At 46.6% G+C, this 20,966-nt stretch overlaps 1 protein-coding gene across 6 annotated transcripts in view; it reads right to left on the bottom strand.

The window, feature by feature from the left end:
• LOC139419013 (lipopolysaccharide-responsive and beige-like anchor protein) overlaps positions 1-20,966 on the bottom strand; it is a 313,075-nt gene that overhangs the window by 190,525 nt on the left and 101,584 nt on the right. For all 6 annotated transcript variants that reach the window (XM_071168828.1, XM_071168831.1, XM_071168830.1 and 3 more), the window contains exons 30-34: positions 20,431-20,779; positions 13,091-13,260; positions 9,468-9,540; positions 9,105-9,238; positions 7,782-7,843 (exon numbers count right to left, since the gene is read on the bottom strand). In XM_071168828.1, the coding sequence (XP_071024929.1) occupies positions 7,782-7,843; positions 9,105-9,238; positions 9,468-9,540; positions 13,091-13,260; positions 20,431-20,779 (788 nt within the window). The remainder of the gene's footprint in view (positions 1-7,781; positions 7,844-9,104; positions 9,239-9,467; positions 9,541-13,090; positions 13,261-20,430; positions 20,780-20,966) is intronic.

Below are 20,966 nucleotides of genomic sequence, written 5' to 3'. Positions count from 1 at the left end.
TGGGATTTAAACCAACAACCTTTCGGTTACTGGCCCAACGCTCTTAACCGCTCGCCTCCCTGCCGCTCGAGCAGTGACCTCGACGCCGACACAGTCTTGCACAAAAGCCGAAACAGAACTTCATTTGTACATGAGTAGAGCAGTACATATATCATCATGTTACCAATAATTGTACACTCCTGCCCACCCTCCTCCCCCACCACCTTCTCTCAATGTACACCATTGTAGTTGACTCCCCCACCTCTCTATGTACATGATGGTGGTTGACTCCTCCCTCCACACCTCTCTATGTACAGGATGGTAGTTGACTCCTCCCTCCACACCTTTCTATGTACAGGATGGTAGTTGACTCCTCTCTCCACACCTCTCTATGTACAGGATGGTAGTTGACTCCTCTCTATGTACAGGATGGTAGTTGATGTCTCCACCATCTCTCTATGTACAGGATGGAGTATTGACTCCTCTCTCCACACCTCTCTATGTACAGGATGGTAGTTGACTCCTCCCTCCACACCTCTCTATGTACAGGATGGTAGTTGACTCCTCTCTCCACACCTCTCTATGTACAGGATGGTAGTTGACTCCTCTCTCCACACCTCTCTATGTACAGGATGGTAGTTGACTCCTCTCTCCACACCTCGCTATGTACAGGATGGTAGTTGACTCCTCCCTCCGCCACCTCTCTATGTACAGGATGGTAGTTGACTCCTCCACCTATCTATGTACAGGTTGGTAGTTGACTCCTCCCTCCAAACCTCTCTATGTACAGGATGGTAGTTGACTCCTCTCTCCACACCTCTCTATGTACAGGATGGTAGTTGACTCCTCTCTCCACACCTCTCTATGTACAGGATGGTAGTTGACTCCTCCCTCCGAACCTCTCTGTACAGGATGGTAGTTGACTCCTCCCTCCACCACCTCTCTATGTACAGGTTGGTAGTTGACTCCTCTCTCCAAACCTTTCTGTACAGGATGGTAGTTGACTCCTCTCTCCACACCTCTCTATGTACAGGATGGTAGTTGACTCCTCCCTCCGAACCTCTCTGTACAGGATGGTAGTTGACTCCTCCCTCCACCACCTCTCTATGTACAGGTTGGTAGTTGACTCCTCTCTCCAAACCTTTCTGTACAGGATGGTAGTTGACTCCTCTCTATGTACAGGATGGTAGTTGACTCCTCTCCATGTACAGGATGGTAGTTGACTCCTCTCCATGTACAGGATGGTAGTTGACTCCTCTCCATGTACAGGATGGTAGTTGACTCCTCTCCATGTACAGGATGGTAGTTGACTCCTCTCTATGTACAGGATGGTAGTTGACTCCTCCCTCCACACCTCTCTATGTACAGGATGGTAGTTGACTCCTCCTATGTACAGGATGGTAGTTGACTCCTCTCTTCACACCTCTCTATGTACAGGATGGTAGTTGACTCCTCCCTCCACACCTCTCTATGTACAGGATGGTAGTTAACTCCTCCACCTATCTATGTACAGGTTGGTAGTTGACTCCTCCCTCCAAACCTCTCTGTACAGGATGGTAGTTGACTCCTCCCTCCACCATCTCTCTATGTACAAGTTGGTAGTTGACTCCTCCACCTCTATGTACAGCAGGGTAGTTGACTCCTCTCTCCACACCTCTCGATGTACAGGATGGTAGTTGACTCCTCCCTCCACACCTTTCTATGTACAGGTTGGTAGATGACTCCTCTCTATGTACAGGATGGTAGTTGACTCCTCTCTATGTACAGGATGGTAGTTGACTCCTCCACCTCTCTATGTACAGGATAGTAGTTGACTCCTCCCTCCACACATCTCTACGTACAGGATGGTAGTTGACTCCTCCCTATGTACAGGATGGTAGTTGACTCCTCCACCTCTCTATGTACAGGTTGGTAGTTGACTCCTCCATCTAAACCTCTCTGTACAGGATGGTAGTTGACTCCTCCCTCCACACCTCTCTATGTACAGGATGGTAGTTGACTCCTCCTATGTACAGGATGGTAGTTGACTCCTCCACCTCTCTATGTACAGGTTGGTAGTTGACTCCTCCATCCAAACCTCTCTGTACAGGATGATAGTTGACTCCTCCCTCCACACCTTTCTATGTACAGGATGGTAGTTGACTCCTCCCTCCACCACCTCTCTATGTACAGGTTGGTAGTTGACTTCTCCCTCCACACCTCTCTATGTACAGGATGGTAGTTGACTCCTCTCTATGTACAGGATGGTAGTTGACTCCTCTCTATGTACAGGATGGTAGTTGACTCCTCTCTATGTACAGGATGGTAGTTAACTCCTCTCTATGTACAGGATGGTAGTTGACTCCTCTCTCCACACTCTATGTAAAGGATGGTAGTTGACTCCTCCCTCCACCACCTCTCTATGTACAGGATGGTAGTTGACTCCTCTCTATGTACAGGATGGTAGTTGACTCCTCTCCATGTACAGGATGGTAGTTGACTCCTCTCCATGTACAGGATGGTAGTTGACTCCTCTCTATGTACAGGATGGTAGTTGACTCCTCCCTCCACACCTCTCTATGTACAGGATGGTAGTTGACTCCTCCCTATGTACAGGATGGTAGTTGACTCCTCCACCTCTCTATGTACAGGTTGGTAGTTGACTCCTCCATCTAAACCTCTCTGTACAGGATGGTAGTTGACTCCTCCCTCCACACCTCTCTATGTACAGGATGGTAGTTGACTCCTCCTATGTACAGGATGGTAGTTGACTCCTCTCTTCACACCTCTCTATGTACAGGATGGTAGTTGACTCCTCCCTCCACACCTTTCTATGTACAGGATGGTAGTTGACTCCTCCCTCCACCACCTCTCTATGTACAGGTTGGTAGTTGACTTCTCCCTCCACACCTCTCTATGTACAGGATGGTAGTTGACTCCTCTCTATGTACAGGATGGTAGTTGACTCCTCCCTCCACACCTCTCTATGTACAGGATGGTAGTTGACTCCTCCTATGTACAGGATGGTAGTTGACTCCTCTCCATGTACAGGATGGTAGTTGACTCCTCTCCATGTACAGGATGGTAGTTGACTCCTCTCTATGTACAGGATGGTAGTTGACTTCTCCCTCCACACCTCTCTATGTACAGGATGGTAGTTGACTCCTCCACCTCTCTATGTACAGGTTGGTAGTTGACTCCTCCCTCCAAACCTCTCTGTACAGGATGATAGTTGACTCCTCCCTCCACCATCTCTCTATGTACAAGTTGGTAGTTGACTCCTCCACCTCTATGTACAGCAGGGTAGTTGACTCCTCTCTCCACACCTCTCTATGTACAGGATGGTAGTTGAGTCCTCCCTCCACACCTCTCTATGTACAGGATGGTAGTTGACTCCTCCCTCCACACCTTTCTATGTACAGGTTGGTAGTTGACTCCTCTCTATGTACAGGATGGTAGTTGACTCCTCTCTATGTACAGGATGGTAGTTGACTCCTCCACCTCTCTATGTACAGGATGGTAGTTGACTCCTCCCTCCACACCTCTCTATGTACAGGATGGTAGTTGACTCCTCCACCTCTCTATGTACAGGTTGGTAGTTGACTCCTCTATCTAAACCTCTCTGTACAGGATGGTAGTTGACTCCTCCCTCCACCACCTCTCTATGTACAGGATGGTAGTTGACTCCTCTCTATGTACAGGATGGTAGTTGACTCCTCTCTATGTACAGGATGGTAGTTGACTCCTCTCTATGTACAGGATGGTAGTTGACTCCTCTCTATGTACAGGATGGTAGTTGACTCCTCTCTATGTACAGGATGGTAGTTGACTCCTCCCTCCACACCTCTCTATGTACAGGAGGGATGTAGTGATAAGTGCTGTAAGGTTGGATGTCCTGACAGACTGCTCAGACAATAACCAGTGATCTACAGGACACAGACACTGCTGCTGGCTGATTTATCTGACAGACGCCTCTCTGATAGTGGACTGTCCTGTATCCAATGAGATGATTTATCAGACTGGAGAGTGGAGGAGAGAGGAGACTAGCTTAGCACACGTATGCACATAAACAGACGCGCACACACACACACACACACACACACACACACACACAGACCTTTAACTGAGTCAGCATTATCTATTTATCAGTGTTGTGGATGGAAACCTTTTTAAGTGATGCACCTTTGAAGGCTGTAGATCCGACATGGTGACAGAGAGAAGCTAGGCCACTGTTCGTTGTCATGGAGAGAGCCTGTCACGGCGAATTAAGGCCGTTGTCGGTGAGGAGAGAGGCCTTGCGGAGAGAGCGCTGTGCTCGGACTGACGGAGTCTCAGAGATGATAGTCACGTAATACCCAACAAGTCTCAGCTTTGAAGGATCCATCGCAAGCAATTACCTGAGAGGAACAGGATGTCTTGATACTCCGCTTGGGGAGCTGGATCAGAGCCATCTCTCTTCCATCCCTCCTTTTAGTCCAAAGGATTCGACTTAACAATGAACGTGGATGCAGTTCCTCATCAACCCAAAGTTAGATTGTCATCCCAATGAAAATAACATTTCTGGCCGACTTACTAAAAAGCCCACGGATGCCAGAAAACCAATGAGTTAATTGAAACATTAAACAGCTAAATGAAATGCCTTCTTTAATCAACAACCTTGGAAACAACAACTGGACCTACGGTACAGGATACTACATCTACACGACTGTACCTCATCCTAGAGAGAGAAATGCTGGATCTATCACTAGGTAGAGTTCAAGCCATGTTTATGAAACCACACCACCACGCCATTATTCCATCACTTTGTATATGCTGATCAATACAACCACAAGAGACCAAGCAATGAAGCAATAACGTCTCTGACATTAATGTCTCTGATCTCAGATCAAAATGGATCTTTAATTGGGTAGAGGAGTAGCGTTCTTTACAGACGGGGTCCTATCAAACAGTGGTTTAGTATCCCCTCCTCAATGCCAGGCTGAAGTGGCCCTGTGTTGTATGTCTCATACGAGGCGTGATTAAAAACTCCTCTGTGGCCCCTAGCCTCTCGACCTCTGACCCCGGTCCCACTCCATCTCAACCCCTCAGGAAATTAATAAAACATTTCAGACATGATAGCTATCGCATCGTGCCATCATGGATGAGAAGGATGAAGTGAGAGGAGGAGGGGGGAAGAGAGAAATCTATCAAAATCATTTCAATCTCCTCCCGCGGACCAACGCTTGGGGCTCGCTCATTGGGGTCTACATTCTCAAGATGGCCGCCGATTGAAGCGCTTCCTGTGGGGTTCAAGAGCATTTCCTGTGCCGGAGGGCCCTGCGGCTGGCGTATATAACATCATCAATCACTCCCTGCCTGCCTTTCTTTCTCTCACTTTCCCAGTCAGAGAGAGAGGGGAAACAGAGGTGCACGCAAATCACAGGAAAAAAAATGTAATTATCGCCACAACACAAGTCTGGCTGGAATTTAACCCAGGGAAGAAAAACAGATCTCTCTCTCTCTCTCTCTCTCTCTCTCTCATATATATATATATATATATATATATATATATCAAGGTAGATCATATCACCAACACCCCCTCCCTCCTCCTTTCCACACAACAACACAATTACATTTGCTTCAGCTGTGAGAGAATTTGGTTGGATGATTTACTGAAGCAATCAACGCCATCTTGGACCGTTCCCTTTTCCCATAGAGAGAGAAAGTCATAATGCTTCAGAGAGACAGAAAGAGAGAGAGCGAGAGAGACTAGTGGGACTGGGGGCCAGGGGCCCTCTTTCTCTCGGTCGGCAATCACCAGATTCTGCCTTTGATTATATTAGCATTAAACAACACCCTGACAGATATGACAAATAGGGGCATTAGAGCATGTCATTTATTCTCCACTCCCTCCCTCTCTCCAGGACCGCTAGGGTTCACTTCCCCTCCCCGACGTCCCCGCGCCCCGCTAGCCCACATCCACACTGCCCCGGTGACACCAGAACGGATGTGTAATCTCTCTAGATTACCTCTCTTTTGGAAAACAAGTGAAGTGAATAATGGGAAGTAAATGGGATGGAGGGGAGGAAAAGGGGAGGAGGAGGAAAAGGGGAGGAGGAGGGAAAAGGCAGACGAAAGGCGGTGTTTCTTTTTAAAATAAAACAGATTAAAAAAGCGCAGTGCGGTCTGAGAGAGAGGTGCCATTAATCAATTGTGTTTTCTGTTTTTTGTGGTGTTGAGTGGTGTTTTAAATAGGAAACCCCTCTTCTGCTAACAAACAAGGCCCAGCGGGGATACAGTTATTATCCTGCATCTTTGGTGGTGTGTGTGTGTCTCTGCACTGTGGTGGTGTGTGTGTGTCTCTGCACTGTGGGGGTGTGTGTGTGTCTCTGCACTGTGGTGGTGTGTGTGTGTCTCTGCACTGTGGGGGTGTGTGTGTGTGTCTCTGCACTGTGGTGGTGTGTGTGTGTCTCTGCACTGTGGGGGTGTGTGTGTGTGTCTCTGCACTGTGGGGGTGTGTGTGTGTGTCTCTGCACTGTGGGGGTGTGAGTGTGTGTCTCTGCACTGTGGGGGTGTGAGTGTGTCTCTGCACTGTGGGGGTGTGAGTGTGTCTCTGCACTGTGGGGGTGTGTGTGTGTGTGTCTCTGCACTGTGGGGGTGTGTGTGTGTCTCTGCACTGTGGGGGTGTGTGTGTGTCTCTGCACTGTGGGGGTGTGAGTGTGTCTCTGCACTGTGGGGGTGTGAGTGTGTCTCTGCACTGTGGGGGTGTGTGTGTGTCTCTGCACTGTGGGGGTGTGAGTGTGTCTCTGCACTGTGGGGGTGTGTGTGTGTCTCTGCACTGTGGGGGTGTGTGTGTGTGTCTCTGCACTGTGGAGGTGTGTGTGTGTCTCTGCACTGTGGGGGTGTGAGTGCATTTGGTTGGGTACTTGGCTGTATAGGAGCAGCATATGTGTTCTTACAAGCCTATAAAGAAATAGTATGTTTGTGATTATGTACGAGGTGTGTCTCTCATCCATTTGTGTGTAACACACTGTGTGTGGGTGTGCTTGTATCTTGTGTATTTCTGTGTCCTTGTGTGTATGTGTGTGTGCGCGTGTGTGTGCACGTGTGTGTGCACGTGTGTGTGCACGTGTGTGTGCGCGCGTGTGTGTCCTTACCTGTGTGCGTGTGCGTGCGCGTGTGTGTGTGCCTGCCTGAGCGTGTGTGCGGTATATCCATGAATGTAAATGTCCAGTCAGGACCAGCAGACCATGGCCTCTCCCTGATCCCTGCTCCCCACCATTAGCTGTGTGATCTATCTCCAGTTTATTGACACCCAGCCCATTGATCTACTGCTGCACCACACATGCTATGATTCCTTCATCTGTATTCATGAATCCTCCATCAGCGCCGCACTAAATAAACTTGGACACAGAACACAACCAAACAGAAGGGGAGGCTGCTAACCGGAATCAATGCAAAGCAGCATTTCCCCTCCTCATCAGGTTGGCCCCAGCCACAGAGGAACGCTGATGGCCACCGGGGCCGACGCTAAGGGTCAAAGGTGGACGGACAGGTCGGGAACCCTTGACCTTAAGGCCAATATCAGCGGTCATTAAAGATGCCTTCTCTCTCGTTTGGAGAAAGGGAGCGATAGATTGGGGTGACTGTGGAATGGCCTGAGGGGAGGTGAGGAGGAGAGATCGGAAGAGATGGTTCCTCCATCTCGCCATCCTGGAGTTACTGCACTCAAGGTGAGGACGATAGGGACGATAACTCAGATGGGGTGAAGAGGAGGAGGGATAGAGAGGGAGGGAAGGAAAGAGAGAGGTGGAGGTAGAGAGAGACAAAGATGGAAGACTTGCCTGAGAACAGAGCAGCATGACCAGCTCTACCACCGAACTGCTGGACTTCATACACACCAGACCTGGAGAAAAAGAGGAGGGGAGAAAGACAGGGAGAGAGAGAGAGAGAGAGAGAGAGAGAGAGAGAGTGAGAGAGAGAGAGAGGGAGAGAGAGAGAGGGAGGGAGAGAGAGAGGGAGAGAGAGAGAGGGAGAGAGAGAGAGGGAGAGAGAGAGAGGGAGAGAGAGAGGGAGAGAATGAAAGTTTAAACTAAAATACAAGTTCACTGCCATGACAGCCATTTTGGCTGCCTTCTTCAGTGAAAATATAGACGCGTGTAGTAGTGTGTGCACGCTCCAATGAACCCACACACAAACACAATCTGACCAGAAGTACCTAATCCGACAACATCTGCGTGGGGACAGAGTAGTATTGATGTGGCCTAATGAGTGGACATGATGTTACTGTAAACTAATACATATTGGGCCTTGTATTACAGGCTGAGACGTGGTTCAGCATAAGTCTCATTGATCCTGTAGTGGTAAAAGGTCTGAGGGGAAGAGGGGGGCAGGGGGTGGGGGCAGTGGAGTGGCCAGGGGTCATTTCATATTCAGAGAGGAAAAGGGACAGTGACCTCTGCATTCTCAGTTAATCTGGTCTGTGCACGCCCACGCACACACGCATGTATGGACACACGCATAATCCCCCCCACACTCCAACACACCCACCCACAACCCCCCACACACACACAAATCCCTAACCCCCCCTCACCCCCCTGCAGCTATCAATCAACTTCCCATTTTGTTTGGTGGCAGTAGACATCCCAAACACTCCCATTAGTGGGCTGACCCCTGACCCAGGCCTCTAGGACCCGCCCCTCCCCTCCCTGTACCGAAGCACAGCTACAATCAGTTAGTTAAAACTGATCCACTCTATTGAGGCCTTTACCAGCCTTGATGTCATTACCAAAGGGCCTGTGTTAGTGCTGTTTAGATGAAGAAGCGTGTGAAATGGCCCGTAATTCTGCAGTGTGTATACTAGTATGGCTGTGTCTGAGGGTGGGATGGTAGGTTTAGCCCTCAGATCATTGACAGTCAGGTCGGAAATCTAGAGAAACCTTTTATTGGGATAAGTGGTTCATATAAAAGACGAGTTTGATATCATTAGAATCTAGTGTGTGTGTGTGTGTGTGTGTGTGTGTGTGTGTGTGTGTGTGTGTGTGTGTGTGTGTGTGTGTATGTATAAGGACTTTGTGACATCTACTGATGTAAAGAGGGCTTTATAAATGCATTTGATTTGTGTGGGAATCCATGTGGTCCATGATGCTCTCTAGACGGGTACTTACTGGTGCCCTCGATGAGGAGCTCCTGTCCGTGACTACCCAGCAGGGTGCGAGAGAGGAAGGGGGCAAAGTCCACAAAGATCTCTCTCAGTAGGGGGGCAGCCTTATCCAGAGCATGCTCCAGCCTCTCTGAGATACTGAGGGGAAGACAGTCATATTCAAACACATGCACGTTACACGTTTACATCAATACGTCAGCGCCCGGCAAATATGTAGAATAGAATATTCAAATGCATAGAGGTGACTTTATAACTGAAATTGATCCACAAAGCAGCAGCTAAAACCATTACAGAATCCACAATATTGTCTTACATCACAACACAAATAGAGAAAAATTAAGAATGTGTGTCTGTGTGTGTTTATCACCTCATACTGGGGGCTGTGTCCCGGGTCATTGGGGACAGCGTGGGGACAGATGGCAGGTTGGTGCTGGCTGATCCTGGTGGAAACCAGAGAGCCTCATTATTAGTCTGGGAGCAGGACAGGACAGTAGACACACACGAACAGAAGAGCACACACACACACCTCATCCACCTCATCCACCTCATCCACCTCAATGCATTTCTACATAAAGGAAAGAGTGGAGTATAAATGTGGTTTCTGGAGATAATCCAGTGGTTCATTATTAGTATCAATAATAGTATCATTATTAGCATCATTATCAGTATCAGTATCAGCATCATTATTAGCATCATTATCAGTATCATTATTATCATCATTATCAGTATCTGTATCATTAATAGTATCATTATTAGCATCATTATCAGTATCATTATCATTATTAGCATCATTATCAGTATCATTATTAGTAGCAGTATCATTATTAGTATCATTATCATTATTATCATTATTAGTAGCAGTATCATTATTAGTAGCAGTATCATTATTAGTAGCAGTATCATTATTAGTATCATTATCATTATTAGCATCAGTATCAGTATCATTATTAGTAGCAGTATCATTATTAGCATCATTATCATTATTATCATTATTAGTAGCAGTATCATTATTAGTAGCAGTATCATTATTAGTAGCAGTATCATTATTAGTAGCAGTATCATTATTAGTATCAGTATTCGTATCAGTATCATTATTCGCATCAGTATTAGTACCAGCATCAGTATTAGTACCAGCATCAGTATTAGTACCAGCATCAGTATTAGTACCAGCATCAGTATTAGTACCAGCATCAGTATTAGTACCAGCATCAGTATTAGTATCATTATTCGTATCAGTATCATTATTCGTATCAGTATCATTATTCGTATCAGTACCAATATAGTACCAGCATCAGTATTAGTACCAGCATCAGTATTAGTACCAGCATCAGTATTAGTACCAGCATCAGTATTAGTACCAGCATCAGTATTAGTACCAGCATCAGTATTAGTATCATTATTCGTATCAGTATCATTATTCGTATCAGTATCATTATTTGTATCAGTACCAATATAGTACCAGCATCAGTATTAGTACAAGCATCAGTATTAGTATCATTATTTGTATCAGTATCATTATTCGTATCAGTATCATTATTCGTATCAGTATCATTATTTGTATCAGTATCATTATTCGTATCAGTATCATTATTCGTATCAGTACCAATATTCGTATCAGTACCAATATAGTACCAGCATCAGTATTAGTACCAGCACCAGTATTAGTACCAGCACCAGTATTAGTACCAGCATCAGTATCATTATTAGTATCAGTATCATTATTAGTATCAGTATCATTATTAGTATCAGTATTGTTATAAGTATCAGTATTGTTATTAGTATCATTATTAGTATCATTATTAGTATCAGTATCATTATTAGTATCCGTATCATTATTAGTATCAGTATCATTATTAGTATCAGTATTATTATTAGTATCAGTACCATTACTAGTCTGATAGCAGGATATAACAATACATTGGCCCTCCTCCACACCAATACATTACTGCACTGAAGGAACGAGTGGCTCAATAAATCTAGTTTCAGAGGGTTTCCATTCTAATGTTCCAGAACGGGTGGATGTATGTGTGTGTGGGATAAGTGTAGTGTAATTGTCTGGTGTTAGATAGTGGATGATGTAGAGCTGCCTCCGTACAGCTTCCTTCCACTTGGGCACAGATCATTTTGTTCATGTATGGCCTAATTAATGCTACATTCATCAGGGAATATTTATGCAGATTGTTTTTTACAAACCGGCATGGATATTAGCAGGGTTTTCCTTTTACACACCACTATGCATACAGGATTCGTTTGCCTTTTGAGCTGATATTGGACTGAACAATTTGAAAATGTTCCGGTAAATAGTGAAAATGATTTTATATAAAGTAAGCAAAAAAGTAGACTTTTTTAAATTAACACATTTGCTTTCATCGCTTTGGGCGCATATTCATGAAATGACTTCCAGGTGCTTTACGACACCGTTCTCGCGGCAGAGACACACGAGTCTATAACGTCTACAAAGCACAACGTTTGATTGATCTGGCAATAAATTCTATTTCACTGTCGCCCATAAATTCCATAATGCCCGGCTGAATACATGGAGGCGAATCCTCTGGTGTTCGGTGGGCTTGTTTTCCCAGCCGTAAGGGAAGGTCTCAGAGCGGGGATAACTCTTAGGGAATGACAGGCTGTGGACTGGAATGTGTGTGTGTGGACACGGGGCCCCGTCTTTAAGCACCACTGTGTTGTGTGGCCCGCTGAGAGGCTCCCGGTGGACATGAAGTAGCTCCTTCAAACAGTGGAGGAGTAAATTAACTTCTCTCTATTAATCCTCCCACTGGCCCCCCTTAAACCCACACACACACTCTCACCGCCTTTCACACACACTCCTCTCAAACCGCACACACACACACTTACGCAAACATTTCCCACCTAAAACACACACACACACACACATATAAAACATGCTCTATCCACACACAGAACATGAAAGGAAATGTCAATAGGTCTTCTTCCCAGTGTTTACCGACTGTCACCATGGACTAAAGGAGTCCAACTCCACTCAATAGACAAGACTTCTACTTGAGTTGAAAGAAATTTGAGCACTTTTACTAAGCTGAGCCTGGTGCATAGAAAACAATGTGGACTTGATATAGTTTATACATTAATCTATGATTCTATAACTTGTTATGCATAATTTATCATTCATATACACTGTATAATTCCTAGTTCTACAACACACAGATCACTCGTTCTTTACCTAATGTCAACATGGCATCATCACATTTAAGCCAAACCTAAATAAATACCCCATTAAGACAGAATAAAAATCCGCATTAGGGCTGCAGTCAGAGTACTGTACTATATAGTGTCTGACAGTGATCCCTGATAACGCACTAATCCTGTAATAATGCTGCTCGGTCTGCCTGCTCTGCTGTGTTCCAGGCTAACTGGATTACACAGCGTGGAGGGAACATTCAGAAAGACACACTGAAATACTATACTACATTTTAGTCATCTAGCAGACGCTCTTATCCAGAGTGACTTACAGGAGCAATGAGGGTTAAGTGCCTTGCTCAAGGGCACATCGGCAGATTTTTCACCTAGCTGGCTCGGGGATTACAGCCCCAACGCTCTTAACCACTAGGCTACCTGCCACCTTATACTGAGGTACTCATCTATGGAACCTAACATAGAAGAAGTACTGCGAAGGCTTAAGGAGGCAGATTAGGGACTGTGGTATCAACACAGGTTTTAGGAAGAGGATAAGACGACTCTTTTACTGTCAGATAAGCTGCAAAACGCATCATATGGTGACACTTTCTGTATTTTGAAAGTTCAATATCTTGAAAACTTCACTGCGGACAAGCAAAACATTCCAGGACTGTATCAACAGTGGACTAATGAAGCAAATACAAAAGACGGTTTTTTGACAGGTATTTTCCTTGGGCTTGGCTAGCTGGAATTCTTGGTGCTCTGCCGTGCCGTCTCCGTAGCATGGTAACCTTACTGCTGGGACACCTAACATACCTCCTAATGTCTGGGACTCACCGGCTGCAGCCTCAGCGGCGGTGCTCTGGGAGGCATCGCCCGTGGAAACCACGGCAACGTTGTTGACTGGTGTCCCGGCGGCCCCCACAGCAGCGGTGGCTGATGGGACCGGAGTGGAGGAGCCTGGGGACGGAGCCCCGCCCACCTTCTTGGGCGCCACCCGAACGCTTCTGTAAAAGATGAGTAAATATGAAAATGTGTGTTGAATACTATTACAACACACATTAGAAAATCCATTCCTTGAGACATCTGAATAACTAAGGACATAAGAACAGAACTTTTGTCATTCTAGGATATATACAATAGTGATGTCAGTTTAGTAGGCATAACGCATAGTGAGATGAGATTGTTAAGACACAGGCTGCAGCATGTGAAAACAACAGTACAGGATCCCATTTAGACAGTAGAGTCATTAGAGGCCTATTTCCCTGACACAGAATATTCAGTAATGGCTGCATCCATCTTGCCTGAAATCGATTGGCTCCCTGCAACACTCACTCACTCAGTAAGTCAGTAAACATTGTGATTTATTAGCAGAAGGTGGGCCCATCCACCATTACAAATAATATTACATCTTCAATACATTGTTAGGGATGTGACCACGACAACATACAAAATTGGAAAATCTGGATTCTGGCTCGGAGACAAATGGAGCACACACACGACAGAAAAGTAGGAATTCCTGATAAATAAATCTGATATATTTTGGTCATAGACCCACAGCAGAAGCTGTAGTAAACTACTTTACTCTTAGGATACCTTAGGTTACACTAGGGGTGGGCAACATGCGGCCCGCGGACAGGATCCGGCCCGCAAGCCCATTCATTCTGTGTCCCGCTGGAGGTTTGGTTAGGGGGGGGGGGGGGTTTGGTTAAAAAGCACTCTAGGCCACTCTTGAACATCTACAAATAGATAGAAGGTACGTAGAAGTTATAATGACCCTATGTGTTTACACTGTATCCCTGTCCTCAAGGTCCCTACTGTATACTATGGTCCTGGTCTACCCCCATCCATAACACAGTGGTCTGGTGTAGGTTACAGATGATGTGGACGTCGATTAAGGCAGCCCCTCGCACATCTCTGATTCAGAGGGGTTGGGTTAAATGCGGAAGACACATTTCAGTTGAATGCATTCAGTTGTACAACTGACTAGGTATCCTCCCTTTCCCTGACCAATGCTGTATCATTGTATGGGTATTGTTTGTACAGTATGGGTCCTAGTGTACTACCATACGTAACATATAGTGGTCTGGTGTACTACTTGAGTCACAGGTTACTGGTACCAGTGTATCCCTCTCCCTAGGGGCCAGTGCTGTAGGAGACCTGGTGCTCTCCTATCAATAACATCCTTACAGGAAGAGAGCGGAAACAGCGTCTGGATAAAGCTGTCAGTTTAAACTAGGCTTCCTGACAGGCCAGTGGCCCTATCAAAGTAGACCTGGGCCTTCTTATCAGTGCTGACACAGAGGGAGCATGGCCTAATCACTACCTACTGGTCAAACACACATACACACACACACACACACACACACACACAGAGAGAGAGAGAGAAACTCACACACACAGAGAAACACACACAGAGAGGAGTATGTTGACTGGGCTTCAGTAGCTCCGCAGACAGAAAGCTGGCGTTGGTATCAAAGCAGGGCCTGGATGATTTAAGACGGCAGATGACACACATTAGGCTGAAGGTACTTTGGATGTTAAACACTGACTGGTTCTGACCCCGCTGTGATCTATGCTGCAGGATGATACAGTCTGGCTGCAGAAATACCAGCAACGGTTTAGTCTACTGTCTTCACACACACTGTTTAGTACATACAGGTAATGTTTTAGCTACTTCTGCTGAATGCACTTATGGCACGTTCCTCTGGATAAGAGTGTTTTGCATAATTTCTCAAATGAAAACAATGTATTCCACAATGATAGTTGTCTTTTTTGGTGTTGTAGTCTTATTTCTAGAACAGGGTTACTGTCCGTAATGTATATGGTAAATTCCTTCCAATCCATCATTGAACAGGAATCAACTTCTGCTGGCTATTTTCAAGCATATTACAGGTTTATTGCCAATATGGCCGCTCTATAATTGTGGTACTGTATAACCATCTGCAGTTCCAATGTTGAATCCGTGACATCAATATGACTTAAAGGGACAGTTCACCCAAATTACAAAACAAGGTATGACAGCAATCCACACTTTGGTTAAGTTTCCTTGGCATTGTTTACACATGCTAACGCTTTAGCATTTGTGGCACAAATCCCATTTATGTCATGGGACCGATATTAGCATTTTTCGCGCATCATGTCCAAATAATTTATAAGTGACTTTGTTGAGCTTCACAATCAATTTGAGATACTTTCGGATGATTTGGCACCAAACAATCGAATATCGGCCCAATGACTTGGATTTGTGCCACAACGGTGCGGATAAAGTTCGTAATGACACAATTTCATGCGTGCAACATCTAAAAGACCTCCATCACTACACAGAGCTCTGCCATTTCTAAAAGGACCGATTTGTTTATGGAGCCTTCGCTAATGTTAATACGTGGCCCATATAGTGCAGAACGAAAGACGTGTATGGCGTTGTGGGGGGGATAAGTTTCTCAAAACCAAGTGAAATCACACAAGAGGACTCTTCTATAACATGCCCTTTACACAAAAAAATAGAGATTTGGATGTAAACCGTAAACTTCAACTCAGCCCTTAATTAATGGCCCTACTTCTGAACAGTAAAGGACAGAAGAAATAGGAATTAATACGCTAGCTAATTAGCCTCGGCTCACAGTCAAAAACCCACCGCTGTCCCTTCGCAGTGGTTGGTAACAACTATCCTATTCTGCTTTACGCTTAACCTATTTGTAGAACGAACAATCAAATGGGATGACTCTCCAGGACCCTAGCTTGCTAAGCAGTAACTTTATACACAGGCGCTCACTTTCTCACTCACACATTCAGCCTGTAAGCACATTCCTCGATTCAACTCTTAGGAATAGCACAGATTAATGAAATTGCTTGTGTTTACAAGGCGGCGAGCCCGGTTATTGGTTAAAACCTCTAAATTATTCAGGCCCTGACAACCCGAAACCCAGAGAGCCCAGAGCTTTGCTTCTCCCAGCTCCTCTCCTGGTCGTGGGTTTAACAGTAACAGCCAAGCACTTGCTCTGACGGCTGATTAATCGACAGGGGCGTGGGGCTCAACGATAAGTGTAGCTAATAACCTAACTGAATAATTTAAAGGCCTGAGTTGCTGGGGAACAGATGGAGAACCTAACACCGAACCCCAACCCTGTACCGCCACACACACACACACACACACCTCTCCCCATGGGCTTGACATAGCCTGGCTTCTCTTACTCATAACCAGTGCAGAGAACCAGACCATGGTCTCTCCTGTCTCTCTCCAGCCGCTGTCGACACCTCTCTCCCTGGGTGCGTCACGTCAGCACCACCCCTGATACTAGTGACTACCATCCAATCTAGTCAGTACCTGACCAGCCAAGTTAACTGGATAGGCCTTTCCCTTCTGGTATGACTTAGAGTAGACATATCTGGCACTGCCCTTTCTGATGGCTAGAGTACAGAGTACTAGCTAAACATGTTCACGTATCGTGTTTTCAAACATGGTTCACACTGCAAAAGAACAACAGGCCATTAGTCAGACTCCACATGGGAATTGTTAAGTGGGATGAACTATATTTTGAATTCCCAAGTGGACGTTGAGGTTAGCATCAGATTCCCACCACAGACAAGCTTAACAGGACACATTGAAGTAAATATCCAGATGAATGCTAACTGCATGTCTCATACTGTTGCCCCCTCCAGAGAGGCGGCCCCCCTACCCCCCATTCTCCTGTTTATCCTTATGGCTTATTCATGTAAGGGGATGGGGGTGGGGCCCCAGCGGCTGTCTGTCTGTCTGTGTCCCATGCAGTCTGGCTTTGATCTTCCTTCCTCTCCCTCTCACTGCATGCGGCCCTGCGCATGTGAACATGTGAATCATGCCTCCTGTGTTCTTTATGCCCCCACAACAACAAACCCTTCCCAACCTCCAACGGTCTACCTGTCACTTTCGGTCACAGCGTCCGGTTGGACATGGCCTTGATGACATCAGTGATTAAAGACAGTAGTGTTTGGCCTGAGGACAGCAGAGGTGGTGAGAAAGAAGGGAGAGATGGAGCACCCTCCATGTCTCTCCCAGTGTGACAGGGGATCACACTAAAGGTTCCTATTCAAGGAGGCCCACTGTCATCTATCTGGTCTGACAAGTATCTCTGTCATGGCAGTATGCTGTTTGTTGATCACAGTATGTTCAAGTGCCAATGAGCAACTAGCCATGATATTTGCACTCAATAAATTCCCTTGCAATTCCTTACCACAAAACATCACATTTTCAACATGGCCGATCTTTGCTTTACAAGTCCAACTTACAGCATTCAAAATGCCTTACTAACACAAATGTCAAACTAACACCCACATTTGCTGCTGTAACATGCCATGTAAATCACACTGCTATTGTGCCTCCCGTAGATGACTGTTTACCGGGGCTCTGGTTAGCATCAGCAAATGTTTGTGGACTCATAACAGGGGCATAATCCCGAGACAAATGTATGTATGGCAGAATCTAGCCGACCGGGCCTCCATCTCTCTGCCTAGTAAATAAATCAGAGTGATACTTCACCTCTGACCCCGGCCGTTTTTATCTGGGAGATCCTGCTTTTTCCACGCTCGTAAATGTAAAACCCTGGGACCAGTTATTTGGATGTGGGAAGGCCGGTTGGTTCCCATGTTTTGGTGTAGGTGTCAGTCTGTCTGTCTACACAGGGTGTCTGTCTGCACCGCTGTCACTGAGACATGCCGGACTTTATGATGAACTACTGCTGTGTGTTTGAGCCTGAGGTACCTGAGCAGAGCTGGGTGATAAGAACAAGATAAATTGCGATAAATTGCCCTAATTTGATGTGATAACAATAACTAAAACGATAGCTTTATAATATTCATGTACACCACAGTTTAGAAATCATTTACACTACTATTACTAGTTTGATGGTTGTAGCCATTAATTGTCACATTTACAAATCACTCATATTAGCAAATGTATTTCATTTCAAACTTCACATTTCTCTAGAAAAGGCTACTTATCATCATGAACGATATCAGCAAAATGCCTGCGATAAGTGATCGGTGGTGTCAACAACAAAAAAGGTTTATCGTCCCAGCTCCACCCTGAACCATTTGAGTGATCAGATTCATTTATATCATAGAGAAGTCTCTGTTTTATTATTGTCAGAATCATATTCATTTGTTGTCTTAAAAAGATGACTCAAATCTAAAATAAATACTTTCTGGGAACTATTTTAACCATTTCAAATACACCTACATACTTATGCAGTTTGGGTCTGATGGAATCTGAGTGAAAATGAAAAGCTAAAAGTCTGCACTGTAGAGATTAGAGTAGACCTGAGAGAAAGGAGCAGGGGAGAGCAGAGCCCAGACCTCAACACAGACGGTAGAGTAGACCTGAGAGAAAGGAGCAGGGGAGAGCAGAGCCCAGACCTCAACACAGACGGTAGAGATTAGACCTGAGAGAGAGAGGAGCAGGGGAGAGCAGAGCCCAGACCTCAACACAGACGGTAGAGATTAGACCTGAGAGAAAGGAGCAGGGGAGAGCAGAGCCCAGACCTCAACACAGACGGTAGAGAGTAGACCTGAGAGAGAGAGGAGCAGGGGAGAGCAGAGCCCAGACCTCAACACAGACGGTAGAGAGTAGACCTGAGAGAGAGAGGAGCAGGGGAGAGCAGAGCCCAGACCTCAACACAAACGGTAGAGAGTAGACCTGAGAGAGAGAGGAGCAGGGGAGAGCAGAGCCCAGACCTCAACACAGAGCACAGCCACGCAGTAGAGAGCAGGAACCATCAAGATAACCAGGCATCTCCGAGCCAGAGGTTTCAGGGTCTGTGAGGGTAGGCGGATCCTGGTGGGAGATAAAGGTAGAAGACCAGAGGAGGGGTGTGCTGACCTGGGAACCCCAGCCACCGGGCCTTCATCTCTGGGTTAAAGGGGCCGGGAGCTGCCTGGGCTGGGGCCAGCTGGGGTTCTGACTGGGGCTCCCCGTGGCGAGGTAGAGCTGTTACTCTATGCTCTCCAGCTCTCCTCCTCTCCAACGCTAACGGCCCTGGGAGCCGCTCTAATCCCACCAGATATGAGGAGTGCCCAGAGTGCTGACAAAGCATTCCACAGATAAAGAGGCTGAGGATCACAGGGATGCCTCGGAATTCCCACCGATTGGAAGAGGAGTAGCGTGGGGGGGTGGAGGAGGGAGGGGAGGTGACGGAGAAACGCTTTCTTTCTTCCTTGGCATGAGAACCTTGACAAGGTGTCTCTCTTCCTGTGGAGGGGGGAGGGGGATCTTGTTCTCTCTTTCCCTCTCGCTCCCTCGCTCTTTCCCTCTCGCTCCCTCGCTCTTTCCCTCTCCCTCGCTCTTTCCCTCTCCCTCGCTCTTTCCCTCTCCCTCGCTCTTTCCCTCTCTCCCCGCTTCCTTTGTGTCTGGTGTGCTACAGGGACATTTCCCCCAAATACAAACCAGACCTCGTCCTCAGTCCGTCCGTCAGCTCTCTCTCACTTAGAAAGATGTCTGTATAGTCTGTATAGGTACAGTACACCCACCCACACACAGCACCGCCTTGGGTTCCCACTAAGTCTCTGACCGCTCGCCCCCTCAGTCCATAGGGGATCCATCTAGCCAGCTTATCTTTCCCTTATTATAGTACCAGAGAGACAGACAGCCTAGCCCACGGTGCAGACAGAGAGAAAGAAAGACCGGGAGAGAGAGAGACGAAAAAGAGAAGCTATTAAATATCAGTGACAAGGTGAAAAGAAACAGCTTCCTGCTGGCTGCCACAGAGTCGTCTTTTAGATCAGTCTCTCTCTCTTTCCCCTCTTATTCTCTCCCTTCCTCTCTGCCTCTGGCAGATGCCTCGATTGTTTTCATGTGTTTTCCTGAAGACAGGTACTTTGTAGCCCTGTTTATTTGTGTTGAGAAGCCACGTCGACAGGCAAACCAGGGAGCTACAGGGATGGGATCGGGGGGGGGGGGGGGGGGGGTGGATACAAGAGTTTAAAATGGGGTCTGTGATGGTAGTGGGTTTCTGATGTGAAGCTTCCTCGCCTTCACTTAGTACATGTTCATGTTGGACCGTTTCAAGGTAGGGAGGTGAGGGGTTAAGAGCTGTGAGGCTGTGAACCGTGTCAAGAGGTATTTAAAAAGTTAGCAGACTCCGATACAGAGATCAGCCTTTGAGAGACTGACCCCTGATTCTAAAACTCTGTGGCCCACGCACCTGTCAAAGGATCTGAACTGGTTGGGGTTGTTTCCCATAGCAGCTCCCAGGAAGGCCGGCGGAAGAAGGCTGGGGTCCACCATGATGTCATCAGCAGACGCCGAGACCAGGCTGCGCAGGATGTCCTTCACGTTCTTCCCGCCCCTGGCGTCCGCCGTGGGGTTCTCTCTGTGACCCCTGACCTCTGAGGAGAGGGTGGACAGGGCCTCGGACACGGCGTCGGGCCCCTGGGCAGTGGTGTCCGCCTCGCTGGGGGCCACGGAGCTATGGTCATCCCCGATGCCAGAGTCTCGGCGACGGAGGGAAACACTGCTCTGCAGGTCGGGACCGCCAGAGACGGCATTACTGTCTGATGGGAGGAATCATTAAAGGAGGTTTATAAACGTTGAGAAAAACCTCAACCTTCTACGTGCTTCAAAAATTACTTTGAGAATCTACTACAGTAATTGTAAACTACTTTAAAGACTATCAACACACCAGTACATTTCAAGGCACAATCAAGACAATTGGATATTCCATATATAACTAATGTATAA

Source organism: Oncorhynchus clarkii, chromosome 10 (genome assembly GCF_045791955.1).
Source record: "Oncorhynchus clarkii lewisi isolate Uvic-CL-2024 chromosome 10, UVic_Ocla_1.0, whole genome shotgun sequence".
Classification (NCBI taxonomy): Eukaryota; Metazoa; Chordata; class Actinopteri; order Salmoniformes; family Salmonidae; genus Oncorhynchus; species Oncorhynchus clarkii.
The sequence above is the reverse complement of the archived record's forward strand: the minus strand, read 5'-3'. Positions and strand labels throughout refer to the sequence as shown.